The sequence below is a fragment of the Nicotiana tabacum genome, chromosome 22, assembly GCF_000715075.1.
Source record: "Nicotiana tabacum cultivar K326 chromosome 22, ASM71507v2, whole genome shotgun sequence".
NCBI lineage: Eukaryota > Viridiplantae > Streptophyta > Magnoliopsida > Solanales > Solanaceae > Nicotiana > Nicotiana tabacum.
The window spans coordinates 145,128,670-145,149,614 of record NC_134101.1 but is presented as its reverse complement, the minus strand read 5'-3'; the positions used below and the strand labels follow the sequence as shown (position 1 = coordinate 145,149,614).

The following is a 20,945-nucleotide window of genomic DNA, read 5'->3' as shown; positions in this document are numbered from 1 at the left end:
AGCGAGGCGTAAGCCCCATAAGTATTTAATCTATAATATTTTATAAAATAATATAATTACAGTAAATATTTATAAACAGGTAAAATTGCATAAAAATTGAAGAAAACTATATATATGTGAAATATATATATATAATCCATCCCCACAAAAAAAGTAGTCAAAACAATCTATTAGTATATGCTACTTAGAAGAACAAGTAACTTGAGTCGAAAAGAATAAAGTTTTCTACGTGGAGGAACAAAAACGATGACTAACCTGCAATTTGAACTTTGAAATTGCTGCTATGAAGGAGATGAAGTTTTATTTGTATTTGTAAAAAAACAATTGAATACCATGAATTAGGGTTTCAATAAATAAAAAAAGGTCTTGACTTTTAAATTTAATACATTTCAGTTGCTTTTTACAACTTTTGAGTAATTACCAAGCTGACTTTTGAAAATTTGAGTATTATATGAAGGACTTATTCAACAAATTTTGTTTTAATTTGAAAAAGTCTTTGGGCACCTCCGGAGACTTTCGCTCCACACCATCGCCTCGGAGCGTTTTTGGTGCGCCTCGTCCCGAAAACGCCTTTTAAAACACTAGTTCGCACTATCTTCATCCAAATTATTAAACTTCCTTATATATGAAGATGATTTAACTTATAGCTAGAAATGACAGTGGATAGACAGCATTCATTCCCAGATGTTTGAACTGTTTGAACAATTAACGATCGGCAAAACATTGTCAAGCTATGTTGAATCATATTAAACTTGAATAGAACAGGATGGAATACAGAGCATCATATAAACGATCCTAACAATTTAAAATGTAGATGTTGTTGATTCATTAATCAAATATATCAGCATGATAAGTGCAACAATAATCCAGTAAAGCTCAGTTAATTAGTGAAACAGATCCAATCACAAATCACAGAAATTCCATGCAGCATTTGTTCACTAACTATTGCTTTCTCACTATTAAATTGAGTACTCTTTATATACAATGACAGCACAAAACTAGACATACTCCAAATAATCCGTGTCTCAATTCTCAATTCAGTTGCCGGAAAAAATGTAAACAACAGCCATTCACGACCATACAATAAACCCCGAAAAATTACACTCCTTAATGCCTTAAACGTCATTGCATTCTAATCCGACCTTGTATACAATGAACATTTTATTCAAATTGTTGAATTAATTGCTTCAACAAGAGGCCATTGACTACAATAACATTTGCTCCGTGTTAGCTTCTTCATATCATGACGAGCTACCAACAAAAGACAGCAATCCACCATCAGCAGCATCATCCTCTTCTAGAAACAAGTCCTCCGTAATTCTAAACGTACAATGCAAAAATACTAACACCATTCCCACCACGATCGAGACCAACACGTTCACCCAGACACGTGTCAGCACCAAACTCACCACTGTAATAACGCTTAAAACAACCAGAACGATCCTATCATCAACCATACGGTTAAAAATCATCAACGGTTCGTCGCGATGGAAGTAGAGGAAAAACCAAGCGACGAACACGACTAAGAAGACGATCATTGAAATCGGATGCCATAAGAGGCTTAAGAAGAGTATGAGCAGCACAATGATGGCGTAGTTGACCCGAAAGTAACCGAGGTTTCGCTTCACACGAGATGTAAAATCGGCGAGGGAAATGGGCCGGGTATATGAAGACGGGTGGGCCAATAGTTCTCTCCATGGACGACGCCGAGCGTAGAAGGAAAGTGTGCCGGATCTGGCCCGATTGAAGGAGAAGTCATAAGCCGGACGCATGATTGATTGGATTGTAATTTATGGTTTCAAATGGCGAATCTTCTCGAATAAGGGAAGTTGAAACCCTAGAAGGGGATCGTATGGGAGTGAATCCGCGCCTAAATAATTGGTCGTTATATTAAGGGTGTGTTTGGTACGAAGACAAAGTATTTTTCTAGGAGATTTTTTTCATGAAAAATGAGTGATTTTATCACCTATTTTTCCTTGTTTGGTTGATGAATGAAAAATAAATTTCGAAAAATATCTAGTGTTTGGTTAGAGAGTGAAAAATATTTATTTATGCTACTCTCCTTACTTACCCCTTCCCCCAAGCCCTATATTTTTTGTGCTCCCCCTCCCCTCTTCCTCCAAATACCCAATGTTTTTAGAACTCCATTTTTTTTTTTCAAGAATTTAATTATTCTTCTAAAAATTCACACAAACCCAAAGGCACTAATGTTCTGCATTACTTTTTTACGCAAAAATAACATTAAAATTTGTGCTCTATAACTAAAAAAAAATACTTTTTATTTGGTTCAAAAAGAAAGTATTCTTTCTACAACATGAAAATAAATATTTATTTTGTTGAAATGAAAGAAAATATTTTTTCTGCATTATGAAAAAAAAATACTCATTTTGTTGAAATGTAAGAAAATATTTTTATACATCATAGAAAAAAACTTTTGTTATTGAAATGAAAGAAAACACTTTTTACTACATCATTTTGTTAAAATGAAAGAAAATACCTTTTTACGTCATGAAAAAAGTACTTTTTTTGGTTAAAATGAAGAAAATACGTTTTTATATCATAAAAAAAAATACTCATTTGTTGAAATTAAAAAAAAAGTACTCTATCTATAACATAAAAAAAAATTAACATTAATAATATTTCTATTTAGGATGGATGGGTGTGGGGTGGGGTGGGGGTGGGTTGGTGGGGAAGAGAAATATGGTCGGGAATATTAAAAAGGAGTTTTGGAAAATATTTTTTCTTATTTTGATAGGGGAGGAAAATGAGTTTATGAGAAAATATTTTTCAAACTATTTAAGTCAACCAAACATGGGGAAATTGGAAAAGATCATACCAAACACAAACTAAAAGATAATTGCACTTTTTAGATTTCACTGTAATTTTGTGCTTCAACATAGTTCAACAAGGGTAGTCTTCTTTTCCAACCTTTTTTTCTTTCTTCTTTTTAATTCCATCATTTAAAGATCGATCTTGAATGCAGTGTAAATTCACTTCCACTTTACAAAATTTACAAGGGTAAAGGATTAAAAATACCCTTTTATTATGAGAAAAAGACAAAAAAATTATTTTTTGCTTCATGCGACTGACGCTAGTTTTATAAGACATCTTTTTTGTCTCATAATTTTTTGGACCCTTGTGAACCCAAAAATGTAAGATTTGGGTCCACAAATTTATCAGACAAAAGGGGCCTCACGCAACTAATGTCAATTGTGTGAGGCACACAATAAAACTTCTCAGAAAAAGATCATATATATCCTCTGTTATACTTTCGATCCACTATTATCCTCGACGTTACAAAACTAATGCAAAAATATCCTATCTGTTATGCCCTCTACTGTGACCAACACATCCCACGTGGCCTGACATTTCGCAAAAAAGGCGAAGTGCAGCAATAGCGCCTTTTAAGCTAGTTATTTAAAATATATCCATAATTTATAATATATTTAAAGATTAGCCAATTCACACAAACTTCATGATCAATAACTTGTTTGGCCAAGCTTCTCCAATCTTAGAAGCATTGTGCTTTTTTTTTCAAAGTTAAAGTGTTTGGCCAAGCTTTTGGAAGAAAAAAAAGTGTTTTTAAGGAGAAGCAGAAGTAGTTTTGGATAAGTAGAAAAAATAGCTTCTCTTCAAAAGCACTTTTTTGAAAAGCACTTTTGAGAAAAATACACTTAGAAACTGCTTTTAAAAGCTTGACCAAATATTAATTGGTCATTAAGAAAAGTTATAGATAGAGTACTATTGAGCTCTTTTAGGACCATCATTTACATTTTGAGCTCATTAAGAAAAGTATTTGGAAAAAATGCTTCAGACAGAATTTTGAAGCACACATGTCAGGATTTTGAGAAGCAGAATTTTGAAGCACTAGAAATTAAGTCACAATGCTACAAAAAATTATGATCCATCGAGATTTGTGGCAAATCTTAAGGTTCAGCAAATCGTTTTCAGCATTGTGGTTAAAAATTATGGTGATCGTCGGAATTTTACCACGAACATTCACAATTCTGACGACCACCATAATTTGCTGAAATTCTGGTTATCGTGCTTTAAAATCTGGCACCGAACTATTTTCCCAAATGCTTGTTAGCTGGGTAAATTAAAAAAAAAAAAATCAACAAGGACACAAATTATCCTATTTGTAGATTCTCCCCTAATGCAAAAGTGACTTTTGTTTATCTATACTACATTATAAACTTATCTATCCTTCATAGAGAGGTTATTACTTAATTACATTAACATATATAATTTATTGTTTATATACAAAATAATATACTATTAGACTCCAATCTTATCCATTTTAGGCTTCATCTTCTCCATTTTTCTTTTTCATACAGATATTCCTTTTTTTAGTTCCTCTTTGATTCGGCTTTTGCAGATGAACATGCTCGGAGCTTTGAAGAACAGTAAGAAAATTATTCAACTAGTTAAAAGTCATAGAATACATACATGAAGCACCAATACAAATTACCAAAACTTTTTTTTTAAGATGGATAAAAAAGATATTGTCAATAGGAATGGCGTTTGGAACTAAACTGAAACTAATTGACGGTGTAATTGAAACTAAACTGAAGTTGGTCGTGTATACATGAGTTTAAACTCCATTGATAGTCATTAGAAAACTTAATAGAAAATCGAAGTTTGCAAAATTATTATTTATTTAGATTGGATGTTATTGCAAATGATTGAGAATATTCTTTGGAATTTATATATCTCAATTTTCAAAGAATTTAGTGAAAATTCGAGGTGGTTTTGGTTGGAATTTCATATTGAAACTCGAAATAAAGACATAAAAAAATTGTATATAGTTTGTATGTCGTGTGTAGAAATGGTATATAAAATATCTACAACTTACATAATTGTATACAAGTAGTATATAAATTGTATGTAAATTGTAGTTTTTGACCGGATTTTGTACATACAATGTATTTAAGTTGTAGATAATATGTAGATTTTGACCGAATTTTTTATATATATTTTGTTAAAAAAAATTAGTTACTTTTTGTAAATATGAAACTTAAAAAAACCGGGTAAATAAGTTTAAAATCTCGTATATATATCTATATTATATTAAAAGTACGAAGGCCTTTAGCGAAATGTCGTTCGCCTTTTTTACCCTTAAAAATTGATTTCATATTGGACAAACTGTCATATAATTATTTTTCTAATACTGAGATCTTGAAAATAATTTTGAAAGCAACTATATATTTGATTATTAAAAAACTTCCTTATTTAAACGAAATTTGTTGGAAGTCCTATATTTTAGGACATTACAATCTACAGTATTAAGAGTAAAAATATGAAACAGGTAAGGAAAAAAAAACACAACCTATTAAGATTTTACTTTACTATTTTTTGAGCCAAGAGTATTTATATTTGTTCTATAGTATACAAATATCATTAATTCTTCCTTATATTACTTTGGACTAACGCATTTTGAGTTGTGATATTTTCATACTTTTAATACAAATAAGTACAACAAACTAAGAAGCTTTTAGACAGTTTCAATATACAAGCTAAGAACCTTTTAGACATTTCAACATATTCCACACGAAAAGTTTAAGTGGAAAGGATAGCATTAATAATTCAAATGGAAGGATTTCTAGCAACAAGTAAATAAATTGAACAATTTCTGTTTACCTTTCAAAAAATAGATTAAATTAGACAAAATTAGCATTTAATTATTTTTATAAAAATTTTGACTTTAAAATCAACTAATAGTTTGGTTATTAAAACTTTCCTTATTTGAAATAGGTAAGAAGTCTTAAATATTTAGAAGTTTGAATTCAATTAAGATTCTTTACCTGGTATAAAATCTTTCCTTATTTGAAATATGTAATATAACTATCATATATACCTTCCATGTTATTTCTCCTAAACCAAAACAAAATAACTCGGGTTTACCAGAATTATTTATGTTTTACCTTAGTATCTTTTTAGCTCTACGGGTAGAGAGGTCGTTGAGTCCATAATTGGTAGAAGCAAAAAAAAAAAAAAAAAAAAAAAAAGGAACAAAATATCCAACATTCAACGTGATGTTGGGATTTCATCTTGTGGAGCTCAAAATTTATTTGTTGTCTATCGAATGCTTTTTCCATAGCACTAATTGACTTTCTTTGTGATCGCTTTAGTATATCTATTGGAGAAGCCTATGGTGTTTTCAACCAAAGCAGTAAGTTGTTATTCACATTCTTATTGCATGTGTGCGTATATATTTACATATTTTATTATCTTTAATCACGGCGTTTATTATGTATTTCATTAAATTTTGATTTTCCTGATGGAATTAGATTCCTGATAAACATGGTGATGATTGATGCATTTTTAGTACTATCCCGTTCATTCTTGGTAATTTTTTTTATCTTCGACATTAGAATCAATATTCTTTTCAAATGAGATTTTTGGATTGAGGGGATATGTTACGCTTTTGGTTGAGGATTTCATATCATTTCGACTGTCCATTGTAAATTAAAGGTGTCAATATTATGACGAGGTTACTCATTTAACCACACAGATAATCTTTTCACAATTTGACCTTTAAACTGAGTCTTTTTAGGACAATAAATACTAATATTATATTTATATGCACATTTTTTCAGATAAAATTGCAAGGTCGAGCTCTTATCAAAGAGTGATGAAATGAAAAGAAATGCATAACCAAGGACTTTAAGCTTGTGATTTTTTTACATAGTGGCTTCTTGATTCTTGATTCTTGATTTTGTGTTGTTTAATAGTTTAGTTATTTAATCGTGTATAATTTAGGACCAGAATTTCCTTTATGATGCTTGGTTTTGGTCTTTATAAAGTAGCTCTATTTCGTTCTTTTTGCTTAAATTATTGTGCGTGTTCCCTATATCAATAAGTATAAACTTTTTAAAAATCACACAAATAAAAATACATATTTTTGTATCAAACATGTTTGAATTATAAAATACAATATAGTAAAAGAATTATTATTTCTTAAACATATATTTTTTTGTTTCAGAGAACAATGTAAACCACCTCTTTCGCCAAAGTTTGAAAATTATTATTGTTATCTACAAAAACAAGAGACAACACATATTTACAACTATTTGAAATATATTTTAAAAAGATGTTTTGAAAGTTTGTGTATGATAGTTGAAGGAAAGGAAGAAAAGTAGAAAATTGTTATTCTTATTGGTATTTTTCTTCTAGAAAAATAGGAAATCGAGTTTAAAAACTTTGATTACTCTCATATAAAATATTTTCATCACGAAATTAATCAATATGCTCGAATAATCGAATTAAAGGAATCTTGGCACTTAATATCGGAAGACTTATGCGAGACAAAAATTCTTCCTTTATTAGTAAGTGAAAAAGAATATTCATCGCTTCCGACTCACACTTTTTTCTTTAATATTCAGTTTACAACTCAAAGATTTTATGTGTGATTTTTAAAAAAATATATTTTTATTGATAAGGTACACACGCACGCGTACCCTAAAACTAGTATATATATATATATATATATATATATATATATACACACGAAAACATATCTTGCTATTGACATTTACAATTCATCTGTACAGTAACAAGGCCCAAAATCTTCAAGGCTCAACTTTCCATCTATCCATAATGAGAATACTCAAATGATATACAATTTCCTTTTAGAGAATAAAATAATTTAAATTCTTAAACTTATTGATTCAAATTCTAAATTCGCCTCAGAAAACTAGTTGATGGAGCAAACAAGGTGATTGAAACCACAAAAGATAACCTGATTAACAAAATTAAGGCTGAAATTCCTAATTAAAGAAAACTGTAATTTTCTCAAAGGAATCTAACAGTACACCTATGTTATTTCAAGGATCAATGCAAAGTCGTTAAGCACCTTTTAGGACTTTTCAGAACCAAAAATTTTATTTCATTACCTCAAGTTTCACTTTCAAAATTTTCTTTTCTTCTAGCACTAACCAATAAAATGAGTTTTCAAGGGGTGGATACTCATGTTGCGGAAGCCAAATGTATATAGTGTGAATAAGTCACAACTACTATACCAAAATTATGACAGCCACCAAATAATAAATAAGACAATAAAGCAACAATAAAGGGAACACCAGAATTTACGAGGTTCGGCTAATTTTGCCTACTCCTCGGACACAACCAATATTTTATTTCACTCCAAAAATACAAGTGAAATAATACTAAAGAGAGAAGATACAAATGCCTTAAACAGATGAGAAGGCAAATGAGAGGTGTGTTTCAATCCTAAACATTAGGCCTTCTTTTATAGGGGAAAAATCCCCCCAAACTTAACTCCCACCCAATGTGGGACTTTGGCATTTTGCCAAACTTCAACAAATCTCCACCTTGGCAAAATTCCACATTTTCAATTCTCTCTCAATAACAAATTTTGGTTGTGTCTTCATCTTCAATCTTCAGTGTTCAACAATGTTGATCAAATCCAAACAATGTTGAAACTTGACCGCAGTCACCACCTTTGTCAGCATATCAGCAGGATTCTCTGTAGTATGAATTTTCTTCACCGTGACTCCACCTTTTTCTATGATTTCTCGTACGAAATGATACCGAACATCAATGTGCTTCGTCCTTGCATGATAAACTTGGTTCTTCGCTAATTGAATAGCACTTTGACTATCACAAAAAATTGTGATACCTTTTTGTTCAACACCAAGCTCCTTTAGCAATCCTTGAAGCCAAATTGCCTCTTTCACAGCATCTGTAATAGCCATGTACTCTGCCTCTGTTGTAGACAAAGCAACTGTTGACTGCAAAGTAGACTTCCAACTAACTGGTGCCTTTGCAAAAGTAAACACATAACCAGTAGTTGATTTTCGTTTGTCCATATCACCCGCAAAATCTGAGTCACAATATCCAACTACAGACTGATTGTCTTCCTGCTCAAAAACTAACCCGACATCTACAGTATTATGAATATACCTTAGAATCCACTTCACAGCTTGCCAATGCTCCTTCCCTGGATTGTGCATATATCTGCTAATAACTCCAACAGCTTGTGAAATGTCAGGCCTTGTGCAAACCATTGCATACATCAAGCTACCAACAACATTTGCGTATGGTACCTTTGACATATACTCTCGTTCAGCTTCATCCATTGGCGACATAGTAGTACTTAGCTTAAAATGGGAAGCAAGTGGAGTACTAACTGGCTTAGTCTTGTCATCTATGCCAAAACGTTGAAGTACTCTCTTCAAATATTCCTTTTGAGATAAACAGAGTTTCTTTGAACGTCTATCTCTAATTATCTCCATGCCAAGAATTTTCTTTGCCTCACCCAAATCCTTCATCTCGAACTCCTTCTTCAGTTGAATCTTCAACTTATCAATTTCTTCCAAATTCTTGGAAGCTATCAACATATCATCAACATATAGGAGAAGATATACAAAGGAACCATCTTTAAGCTTGTGCAAATACACACAATGATCGTATTTGCTTCTCTTGTACCCTTGCCGCAACATAAACTCGTCAAATCGCTTGTACCATTGTCTAGAAGATTGTTTCAATCCGTACAACGATTTTTCAAGTTTGCACACCATATTTTCTTTTCCAGCAACTTTGAATCCTTCTGGCTGAGTCATGTAGATTTCCTCCTCCAAGTTTCCATGTAAAAATGCAGTTTTTACATCCATCTGAACTAGTTCCAAATCCAATTGTGCTACCAAAGCCAACATAATTCTAATGGAGGAATGTTTTACAACTGGAGAAAACACTTCATTGTAATCAATTCCCTCCTTTTGAGCATATCCTTTGGCCACCAATCTTGATTTGTAGCGAACATCTAATTGGTTAGGAAATCCTTCTTTCTTTGCAAATACCCATTTGCACCCAATTGCTTTCTTTCCCTTCGGGAGATTGGCCAATCTCCATGTATGATTCTGATGAAGGGACTGTATTTCATCATTCATGGCAATCCTCCACTTATCTTCTTCTGAACTTTGGATAGCGTCTTTATAAGTAGTAGGAACATCATCAGCTACAATTGAGGTTGCACAAGCAACCGTCTCTATGAGACGAACAGGTTTCGTTATTGTTCTTTTTGGCCTGCTGGTTGCTATTGATTCAAGTTGTTGTTGAGATTCCTGAGTTGGAATCTCCTCTACTGGCTCTCCTTCCAGAGGGTAATCTTCATTTGTTTCCTCCTCTGCTTCTTGTGTAGGAAAAATAAATTTTCCCTCAAACTCCACCTGCTTGGAAGCACCTTCATTTTGTTTGGTATCTTCTGTTACCTTATTTACCATAGCAAATTCATCAAAGGTAACATCTCTGCTGAATATTACTTTCTTTGTCATAGGACACCATAAGCGATATCCTTTGACTCCAGAAGTAATTCCCATAAAAATAGCCTTCTTTGCCCTTGGATCCAATTTTGACTCCGTCACATGATAATATGCAGTTGAGCCAAACACGTGCAAAGAGTTATAATCTACAACAGGTTTTCCGTACCATTTTTCAAATGGTGTTTTGCCATCAATAGCAGCAGATGGTAGACGATTAATGAGGTGGCATGCATATGTAATTGCCTCAGCCCAAAATTCTTTGCCCAAGCCAGCATTGGACAACATACACCGTACCTTCTCCAGTAAGGTCCGGTTCATACGTTCTGCCACTCCATTCTGTTGTGGTGTATGTCTAACAGTGAAGTGTCGGACGATGCCATCATTTTCACAGACCTTATTGAAATGATCATTTTTGTATTCACCTCCATTGTCTGTGCGAATACACTTGATTCTCCTGCCTGTCTGATTCTCCACCATCGTCTTCCATTTGAGAAAAATTCCCAACACTTCATCTTTGCTCTTCATTGTATACACCCATACTCTTCGGGAAAAATCATCAACAAAGGTTACAAAATAGTGCTTCCCACCCAATGAAGGTGTTTTGGAAGGACCCCAAATATCAGAGTGTACATAATCCAAAATGCCTTTAGTATTATGGATCGCTGTACCAAATTTAACCCTTGTCTGTTTCCCTTTAACACAATGCTCACAAAACTCCAAGTTGCAAGCCTTTACTCCTTTTAACAATCCTTGATCTGATAGAGTTTTCAAGGATTTTCCTCCAGCATGTCCCAAGCGCATGTGCCATAGCTTGGTTGCTTCTGCCTCTTTGTCGTCACTGGATGTTACTGTCGCTGTCCCAATAACTGTACTGCCACGATCGCGGTACATATTATTATTCTTCCGATTAGCCTTCATTACCACTAGTGCACCGGAGCATACTCTCATTACTCCATTTTCTGCAATGATTTTGAACCCTTTTGATTCTAGGGCTCCCACAGAGATGAGATTCTTCTTCAAATCCGGTACATATCGAACATCTATCAATGTTCTGATCATTCCATCATGGTTCCTTAATCGTATTGAACCAATGCCATATGAGGTAAGAGGGCTGTTATCCGCTGTGTGGATGACTCTATATTCTCCTTCTTGAAATTCCACGAACCAGTCCATGTTGGGACACATATGATAGCTACAAGCCGAGTCCGTCAACCATATGTCTGATGATGTTGATGACTCTGTTGTAACTAATGAGAAGTCTGAATCATCACAATCAGCTACATTTGAATCCATAATAGCCTTTCCATTGTTATGTTTGGCCTTATTCTTCAACTTCGGACAGTCTTTCTTCCAGTGCCCTTTTTCTCTACAAAAGGCACATTCATCTTTGCTGGGTCTGGATCTTGACTTGGATCTTCCCTTCTTTGTCCTCGTTTGATTTTGAGGACGACCTCTCACAAACAGTGCTTCTCCTTCTCCGCCCTTCTGTTTTTCTCGCTTTCTTTGTTCATAGCTGTACAAAGCTGAACAAACTTCTCTGAGAGAAATTTCGTCATTTCCATGGAGTAGAGTAGTTTCAAGGTGCTCGTACTCATCAGGAAGTGACGCCAACAACATTAAGGCCAAGTCACCATCATCATAAGTTGTATCCATATTTTGCAAATCTGTGACCAACTTATTGAAATTGGTGATATGTTCATTCATCGTGGTACCAGGAACATAGGTGAAGTGAAACAGTCTCTTCTTCATGTACAATTTATTTTGACTGTTTTTCTTCAAAAATTTATCCTCCAGTGCTTTCCATAATTTACTTGCAGAAGTTTCCTTTGTGTATGGATATTTCTGCTCTCTAGCAAGGTAGGATCGAATGGTACCGCAAGCAACACGGTTGATAATTCTCCAATCTTCTTCTCTAATAACATCTGGTTTCTTTTCTTCAATGGCCAGATCTAGCCCTTGTTGAAAAAGGACATCTAGAACCTCGCCTTGCCACATCCCAAAATGTCCGGACCCGTCAAAAATTTCTACCGCAAATTTCGCATTTGACACAATTCTTGTCATAAGCGAAGATGCCAATGATGACGTATTGTTGACACTTGATGTAGATTCTTCTTGTTTATTGTCCCCCATATTTGACACAAATATTATTTAATAGCTGACGACACAAATCAAGATTATTTCCTTTCTGATGTAGAAGATCAGACTAAGCTGCAACTACAGAGCATACTCAGACAGAACCTTGACTCAGTTACCAAGATAAATCTTTTCTGATGTGGAAGATCAGACTATGCTGCAACCACAGAGCATACTTAGACAGTACCTTGGCTCTGATACCAATTGTTGCGGAAGCCAAATGTATATAGTGTGAATAAGTCACAACTACTATACCAAAATTATGACAGCCACCAAATAATAAATAAGACAATAAAGCAAAAATAAAGGGAACACCAGAATTTACGAGGTTCGGCTAATTTTGCCTACTCCTCGGACACAAGCAATATTTTATTTCACTCCAAAAATACAAGTGAAATAATACTAAAGAGAGAAGATACAAATGCCTTAAACAGATGAGAAGGCAAATGAGAGGTGTGTTTCAATCCTAAACATTAGGCCTTCTTTTATAGGGGAAAAATCCCCCCAAACTTAACTCCCAACCAATGTGGGACTTTGGCATTTTGCCAAACTTCAACAGAACATGCATGGAAGATCTTCATCTTTTTCATGATTGATTATACCTATGATTGCGCGTTCCCACGATGTCGAAATATACTGCGAGCCAACATCATACTGTTAAAATGCCATCTGCAATTTATAAATGCAGTCTCGTATGCATTTAGGCTGTGTATGAGAATGAGCATTTTTTGCCGCTGATGAATCATAAGTTGTAGCAATATTTGATTGAATGCCAATCTTCCCCACTTTCCCTATCATTTAAACACCTAATGATGCTCATTTGTTCAGTTTTATATGTTCGATCACAATTATTTCTTGTTTCAATTTATGTGTTTTACTTTTCTTTTTAATTTTTTCGTAAAATTTTAAAAACCCTCTTGTTATATTTAGTAGTAACTCTTTCATTCTAGCATTTCACATGGCATATTTAGTGGGCGTTTGGACATAAGAATTGTAAAATTCCAAAAAAAGTAAATGTTATTTGAAAATTAGAGTTATGTTTGGACATGAATATAATTTGGGGTTGTTTTTGAAGTTTCGTGAGTGATCTGAGTGAAAACTTTGAAAAATAGTTTTTTGGAGTTTTTCAAATTTTTCGAAAAATTCCAAAATGTATCTTCAAGTGAAAATTGAAAATTTATGAATACACGTTGATTTCGAAAAAAAGTAAATTTTTTTTAAAAAGGGAAAAATTTTCTTATGTCCAAACGAGCTCTTAAGTTTCCAAAATTCAAAGGCATTCTAGTAATATACACACCTTTAGTTTATTAAGAATATAGGAGTAAATCTTTCATAGTTTTCTTAAATTTTGTGTCCAATCAAACTAAGACATGTAAGTTGAAATGGAAAGATTATAGTTATTGGAAAGTGGTAGGTATGAACTCATCTAATATCATGCTTGCTTATAAATTTGGTTATGATGTAGAATTACGCTAGTTTTCTGTTATAAGATACAGTGCTACATCTGGCATGGGCTCCAATTAGATGAACTGCGGCTCAACAATTGAGGATAATTATTGCAACCCAATGTTTGAGTTATAAGGTGAGACTAGATATAGATATAACTCAGATCTTGTGCTGAAAAGTGGGAACAAACGTCACATCCTTCCAATGACATAATACAGGTTCTAAACCATGTGAAAGCTGAAAAGTGGGTTGTATATAGCACCTTCCCACGACAATATCCAAATGAACAGCAGATTAATAGCGATTAATTTTATGGCCATAGACTCAAATTTTAGCTTATTGACGATTGTATCTGAGGCGTATTCAGTATCTAGTGTCATATGTTTTTTATAATAGGTGAATTTAACTATATTCATGCCCTAAATAACCGCCTTCTTGCATAGTTTTGATAATAAAAGTGATAACAAAATGCTCTTATTAGTGTTTTTCATGACTTGCAGGTTATATATGACTAGGGAAGGCTAGGGAGTACTTTTGGAGTCAAAAATTGAAGAAAGAGAGGTCATCCGTGAAATATCCCAAGTGAACCACGCAAAAACAGGCTGAAGAATCAGAGAAATGATTCTGCCGCGGTTCCACCGCGACGGCGGCAGAACCGCGGTGAAGACTGCTCGCGGACAAAAGGAGATTCAAAGGAGTTGTTTGGCCGCAGTTCCACCGCGACCACGGCAGAACCGCGGCAGGCGCGAGAAAGTTCAGGGACTAAAGTGCAAAACACGGAATTTTTAGCCCAAAACCCTATTTTAAACACTAGACTTCGCCCAATAGAGGCATGTATTGTTTTTGGAGAGTATTTTGGCAAGGAGAACAAGTGTGAGAGATCACCCAAAACATCTTGGTTTCTTTCTCTTTATTTTTCTTGCAAGTTTTATGATGAATATTGTTTTAATTTGTTTACCCATAGTTATGAGTAGCTAAATCCTTTGTCTGAGGTTTTGATGGAACCTATTGGGGGATGAACTTCTTGTTTATGTGAATACAAATTGCTAGTTTCAATCTTTATTTGTTCAACTATGTTCTTGTTGTAGTTAATTGACAGGATCCTCAATTAGCTGTGCCTATTTAGTGTGCATAACTCGGGAGAGAGTACATATTTAGGTTATTGTTGAACAACACTACTCCCAAAGTATAAGAGGGATCTATAACTGCGGGTTTAAAGGTGGGATTAGGGATAACGAAGCCTTGAGTGCAATCTGAAGTGAACTATGTTAATTAAAGCTAGCTAGTGTATCTCGGGAGAGTGCATTGAGTATATTACTGTGATTACTCGGGAGAGATTTGCGGTAAGATGAGCGTTCATGATTGATAGAGGTGTGTTGGTAAATTTGTATGAAGCATAAACAGAAGGGATTCCATCATTAGGGGAAGTCATTACCTTAGCATTTTCTCATTATTGTTTACAACCTTAGCATTTTAGTTTACACTTGTTATTTACTTGCAATCTTAGTTAGTAAAGAAACCATCAACGGTGATTCAAACGTCTGGGGAAGTTGGGTCTCAAAACTTTAGTAGTTCTAAAGATTGTGATTGATAGGTTAATTCTCTGTGGATTCGACTCTAGGTAGAATACTCAGGTTATATTTGCAATGTCCGCATTGTCCTTTTTATAAGGCATAGTTGGGCGTGATTAAATTTTGGCACCGTTGTCGGGGAATTAACGGAATTATCGATTACCATTGATAGAAATACAAAAAAAATTCTTAGTATAGTCAGTCTTCTCTACACCAAGATTTGATTGAAAATTTTGTCGGTTGTTGACGTGGTTGCACAAGTGTATGCCTAGAAACTCTACGAGGACTGGAGAAGTACTTGAAGGACTCTCAGACCCAGAGAAAACATTCTGGATATTGAACCGTGCCAACAAAAGACTTCAACAACCTCATCAAACACACAACCTCGAAATTGACATGGGTGACGCAGACAACGTCAACGGAAACGTCAGAGATAGGGCACCTCCTGTGCCTGAGGCTGCACTATATGACTGGGCACAACCCAAAGCTGACAATCTGGCCACTGCCATTGTTGTGCCCGTGATACAAGCTGAATCGTTCCAGATCACGAACAACATGCTGCACTTGCTGCAAAATAAGGGATTATTTTCTGGGACACTAGCCGAAGATCCTCAGCAACACTTGAAGAACTTCCTATCGATTTGCAAAACTCAAAGGCAACCCAACGTAACTCCGGAAGCAATCAAACTGTTATTATTTCCATTCTCGGTGACAGGAGCTGCTCAGGTCCGGCTAAACTCACTCCCCATAAACTCTATAGAAACTTGGGATGAGTTAGTCAAGCAATTTCACATCAAGTTCCACCCGCCCAACAAAACAGCTCAACAAATTGATGAGATCGTGAGCTTTAAACAAAAACCAATGGAGACACTGCATGAGACATGGAGCCAGTTTAAAGGAATGTTGGTTATATGTCCACACCATGGTATTCTAGATCAGATGTTGGGACAACAGTTTTACATGGGACTGTCAGATAGCATGAAGAACATTGTAGATGCCTCAGCTGGTGGGGCATTTTTGAGCAAAACTTGGAGAGAAGGTCAAAGTCTGCTTGACAAAATGGCTCAAAATTCGGGGTGGATGACGAGGAATGCACCTATCACTCCAGTGGTACACTCAGTGCCTTTTGACCCATCAAATTCCATGGCTGAAAATGTGGTGACCCTTTTGACACAGATGAGCATACTCACCAAAAAGGTGGAGGAATCGGGGCAGAAACAGCAAGTGCACATTGTAGATACCACCAATGGGGGCTTGTGCGCATCTTGCATTAGTCAGCCAATTGGTAATCCGTGGAATGCTGAGCATGATCATCATCATCAGCACCCTGAGGACATGAACTATGTGTCAAACTATGGAGGCCAGAGATAGGGCAATCAGAATTGGGGTCAGCAAACTCAGCAGCCATACAGACCACCTCATCCACAGTACAACGCTGGAAACATGGGAGGTATGAGACCCCCCCCCCAACAATATGGCACCTTATCCAAGGTCACAGGGGTACAACAGTCAACAACAAGGGTATCTCCCACCTCAACAACAGCATGGTGGAAGGCAAGAAGATGGGTTCACAAGACTTGAAGCAATGATGCAGCAGGTGATTGGGTCCAATGCAAAAATAAATGAAAGAGTAGATGCACAGGACGCAGCAATCAAAAATATTGAAGTGCAATTGGGCCAAATTTCAATGTCTCTGAACAATCGTCCTCAGGGGACATTACCTGCAGATACCCAAATCAATCCTAAAGATCAGGGCCCGAAGCAGCTGATGGCGGTGAGTCTCTATAATGGCAGGGATCTTGATGTAGAGCAGGAGAGAGCTCGTGACAATATACAGGCTGAGACACTTATTCAGGTACCCATTGAGCTAGATGATTCCACAAGGCTGACAGATGTGACAATCCAGCCTGCTCAGGAAGAAAAGAATACTCAGCAGGAGACCGAGAAAGTTGCTGAAGCAGTTGAAGAGCTGGTAGTAGAGATAGTAGCTGAGAAAGAAAAGTCCCAAGAGATTGGGAAGAAAAGACCTCCTGCTCCATTTCCACAGAGGTTGGCCAAGCATCAAAAGGAGGAGCAGTACAAAAGGTTCTTTGAGATGCTCAAGAAAATTCAGGTTAATATTCCATTGATTGAAGCTTTAAAGGAGATGCCTGGATACGCAAAAATGATGAAAGATTTAATGTCCCGGAAATTTGACTTCCAAGACTTGGCCATGGTGACACTTACTCAGACGTGCAGTGCAGTGGTAACTAGACTTTTTGCTGAAAAGCTCTTTGATCCAGGGAGTTTTACTATTCCATGCACTATTGGAAACTTTGCTTTTGCGAAAGCACTTGATGATTTAGGGGCCAGCATTAATCTTATGCCCCTGGTCATTTACAAAAGGTTGGGCATTGGGAGAGCTAGACCCACCTCTATGTTGTTGCAGCTGGCTGATAGGACTGTGAAGCATCCATTTGGGATCCTTGATGATGTACTTATTCAGGTGGGGAAATTCGTGTTCCCTGCAGATTTTGTGATATTGGATTGCAAAGTGGATGAAGAAATTCCTATCATCTTAGGAAGACCATTCTTGGCCACAGGGAGAGCTCTTATTGATTGTGAGACCGGGGAACTTAAGATGAGGCTCAATGACGAAGAGATTATATTCAATGTGCAGAAATCTATGAGGCGACCAAGTGAGTTCGCCAATTGCTCTCTTATTGATGCCGTGGATGTAATCGTACAGTCTGATGATGAAGTGTTGACGGTTGAGGATCCCCTCGCTGCATGTTTGACGAATTTGGAGGAAGTGAATGGTGAGAACTTGGTGGAATGGGTGTTGGCACTGGAAGGTAGAGGGTCTTGGGAAAGAAATCTAGAGTTTGAGCCCCTACACTTAGAAAAGAGGGAGACTCCTCCAGCTAAGCCATCCATTGAAGAACCACCGAAGCTGGAACTAAAGCCATTGCCAGCCCACCTCAGGTATGAATTTCTGGGACCTGACTCCACTCTACCTGTTATTATCTCATCTGGTTTGTTAGATGTGCAGGTCCAACAGCTTCTACAGGTATTGAAGGAGTGCAAAACTGCCATTGGGTGGACCATGGCAGACATCAAGGGGATCACCCCGCTTACTGCATGCATAAGATTCTATTGGAAGATGGGCACAAACCTTCCAGGGAACATCAGAGGAGGCTGAACCCAAATATGAAAGAAGTGGTGAAGAAGGAGGTGATAAAGTGGTTAGATGCGGGAATTATTTTCCCAATCTCTGACAGCAGCTGGGTTAGCCCAGTTCAATGTGTGCCTAAGAAGGGTGGCATGAAGGTTGTGAAGAATGACAACAATGAACTAATCTCAACGAGAACCGTCACAGGCTGGAGAATTTGCATGGATTATCGAAAGTTGAATCTAGCCACCCGGAAAGACCACTTCCCACTTCCCTTCATTGATCAAATGCTGGATAGATTAGCAGGGAGGTCACACTTTTGTTTTCTGGACGGGTACTCAGGGTACAATCAGATTTCCATTGCACCTGAGGATCGAGAGAAGACCTTATTCACATGCCCTTATGGCATTTATGCCTTTAGGAGGATGCCCTTTGGCCTATGCAATGCACCCGCCACATTCCAATGGTGCATGATGGCCATATTCACTGACATGATTGAGGATATAATGGAGGTGTTCATGGATGACTTCTCAGTGGTGGGAAGTTCATTTGATGAGTGCCTGGTGAATCTGACGCGTGTGCTGAAACGGTGCGTCGAGACTAATCTGGTGCTGAACTGGGAGAAGTGCCATTTCATGGTAAAAGAAGGCATAGTCTTGGGGCACCGGGTGTCAAGCAAGGGAATAGAAGTAGATCGAGTAAAGGTTGATGTAATAGCAAAGCTTCCTCTACCAACTTCGGTCAAAGCAATCAGAAGTTTTCTTGGACATGCCGGTTTCTACCGGCGGTTCATAAAAGACTTCTCCAAAATCACCAAACCTCTCTGTAAGTTATTAGAGAAAGATCACCCGTTTGTATTTTCTGATGATTGTAGGGTAGCGTTTGAGGAGTTGAAGCAGAGACTGGTCACAACACCCATCATTGTTGCCCCCAACTGGGAGCAACCATTCGAACTAATGTATGACGCTAGTGACTACGCAGTGGGGGCAGTGCTGGGCCAGCGGAAGGACAAATTGATGCACCCAATCTACTGTGCCAGCAGAACGCTGAGTGGAGCCCAGTTGAACTATACGGTGACTGAAAAGGAGATGCTAGCTGTGGTGTTCGCATTCGACAAGTTCTGATCCTACCTGATAGGATTAAAGGTAATCGTCTACACTGACCATGCCGCTCTCAGGTACTTAATAGAAAAGAAAGACTCTAAGCCACGCCTGATTCGTTGGGTGTTGTTGTTACAAGAGTTCAATCTTGAAATACGTGACTGCAAGGGCACTGAGAATCAAGTTGCTGATCACCTATCACGACTTGAGGGAGCTGAAAATGCAATTGAAGTTGAGGAAATTCTGGAAACTTTTTCGGACGAGCAACTGCTCACCACCACTCATCAGGAAGCACCATGGTATGCAGACTTGGCCAATTACCTGGCCAGTGGTATAGTTCCTCACGACCTTTCATCGGTCTAGAGGAAACGATTTTTTCGTGAAAGCCGCTTGTACTATTGGGATGAGCCCTATCTCTTTCGAATATGTCTGGATAACATGATCCGGAGATGCGTCTCCGAGATAGAACAATCTTCTATTTTGCAGGCTTGTCATGCATCGACTTATGGTGGACACTTTGGAGGGATCAGGACAGCAGCAAAGGTGCTAGAAGCTGGATTTTTCTGGCCGACTGTGTGTAAAGATGCTCACTCATGGGTGAAGGGTTGTAATGAATGTCAACGCACCGGGAACATTTCCCGGCGCCACGAGATGCCCATGAACCCAATTCAGGAGATAGAAGTGTTCGACGTCTGGAGGATTGATTTCATGGGTCCCTTCGTCAGCTCCTATGGCAATAAGTACATCCTTGTTGCTGTAGACTATGTGTCCAAGTGGGTGGAAGCTGTAGCATTGCCCACCAATGATGCGAGAGTGGTGGTGGGGTTTCTAAAGAAGAACATATTCACCCGCTTTGGGACACCACGTGCAATTATCAGCGATGGAGGCACTCACTTCTGCAATAGAGCCTTCGAGAAGTTGCTTTTAAAATACGATGTGCGCCACAAGGTGGCTACTCCATACCATCCGCAGACTAGTGGATAGGTTGAGGTATCCAATAGGAAAATCAAGAGTGTGTTAACGAAAACTGTGAACGCCACAAGAACTGATTGGGCAAGGAAGCTAGATGATGCACTCTGGGCCTACAGAACAGCTTTCAAGACACCAATTGGTATGTCACCATACAAGTTAGTGTTTGGGAAGGCTTGTCACCTACCTGTAGAACTCGAGCATAAAGTGTGGTGGGCACTGAAACAACTAAACTTAGACATGGAAGCTGCGGGCACGTCAAGAGTCACAGAATTGCATGAGCTCGAGGAGT

General features: G+C 36.9%; 1 protein-coding gene across 1 annotated transcript; it reads right to left on the bottom strand.

The window, feature by feature from the left end:
* Positions 1-796: 796 nt before the first annotated feature.
* LOC142176413 (PRA1 family protein F3-like) lies at positions 797-1,910 on the bottom strand. The gene has a single exon (XM_075244025.1). It carries the CDS (start codon positions 1,770-1,772, stop codon positions 1,242-1,244), a length of 531 nt encoding a protein of 176 aa, XP_075100126.1. The 5' UTR covers positions 1,773-1,910; the 3' UTR covers positions 797-1,241.
* Positions 1,911-20,945: the final 19,035 nt, after the last annotated feature.

Bases quoted from the DNA above. Each gene is read 5' to 3' on its own strand.
- LOC142176413 (XM_075244025.1), bottom strand. From the start codon at position 1,772: ATGCGTCCGGCTTATGACTTCTCCTTCAATCGGGCCAGATCCGGCACA.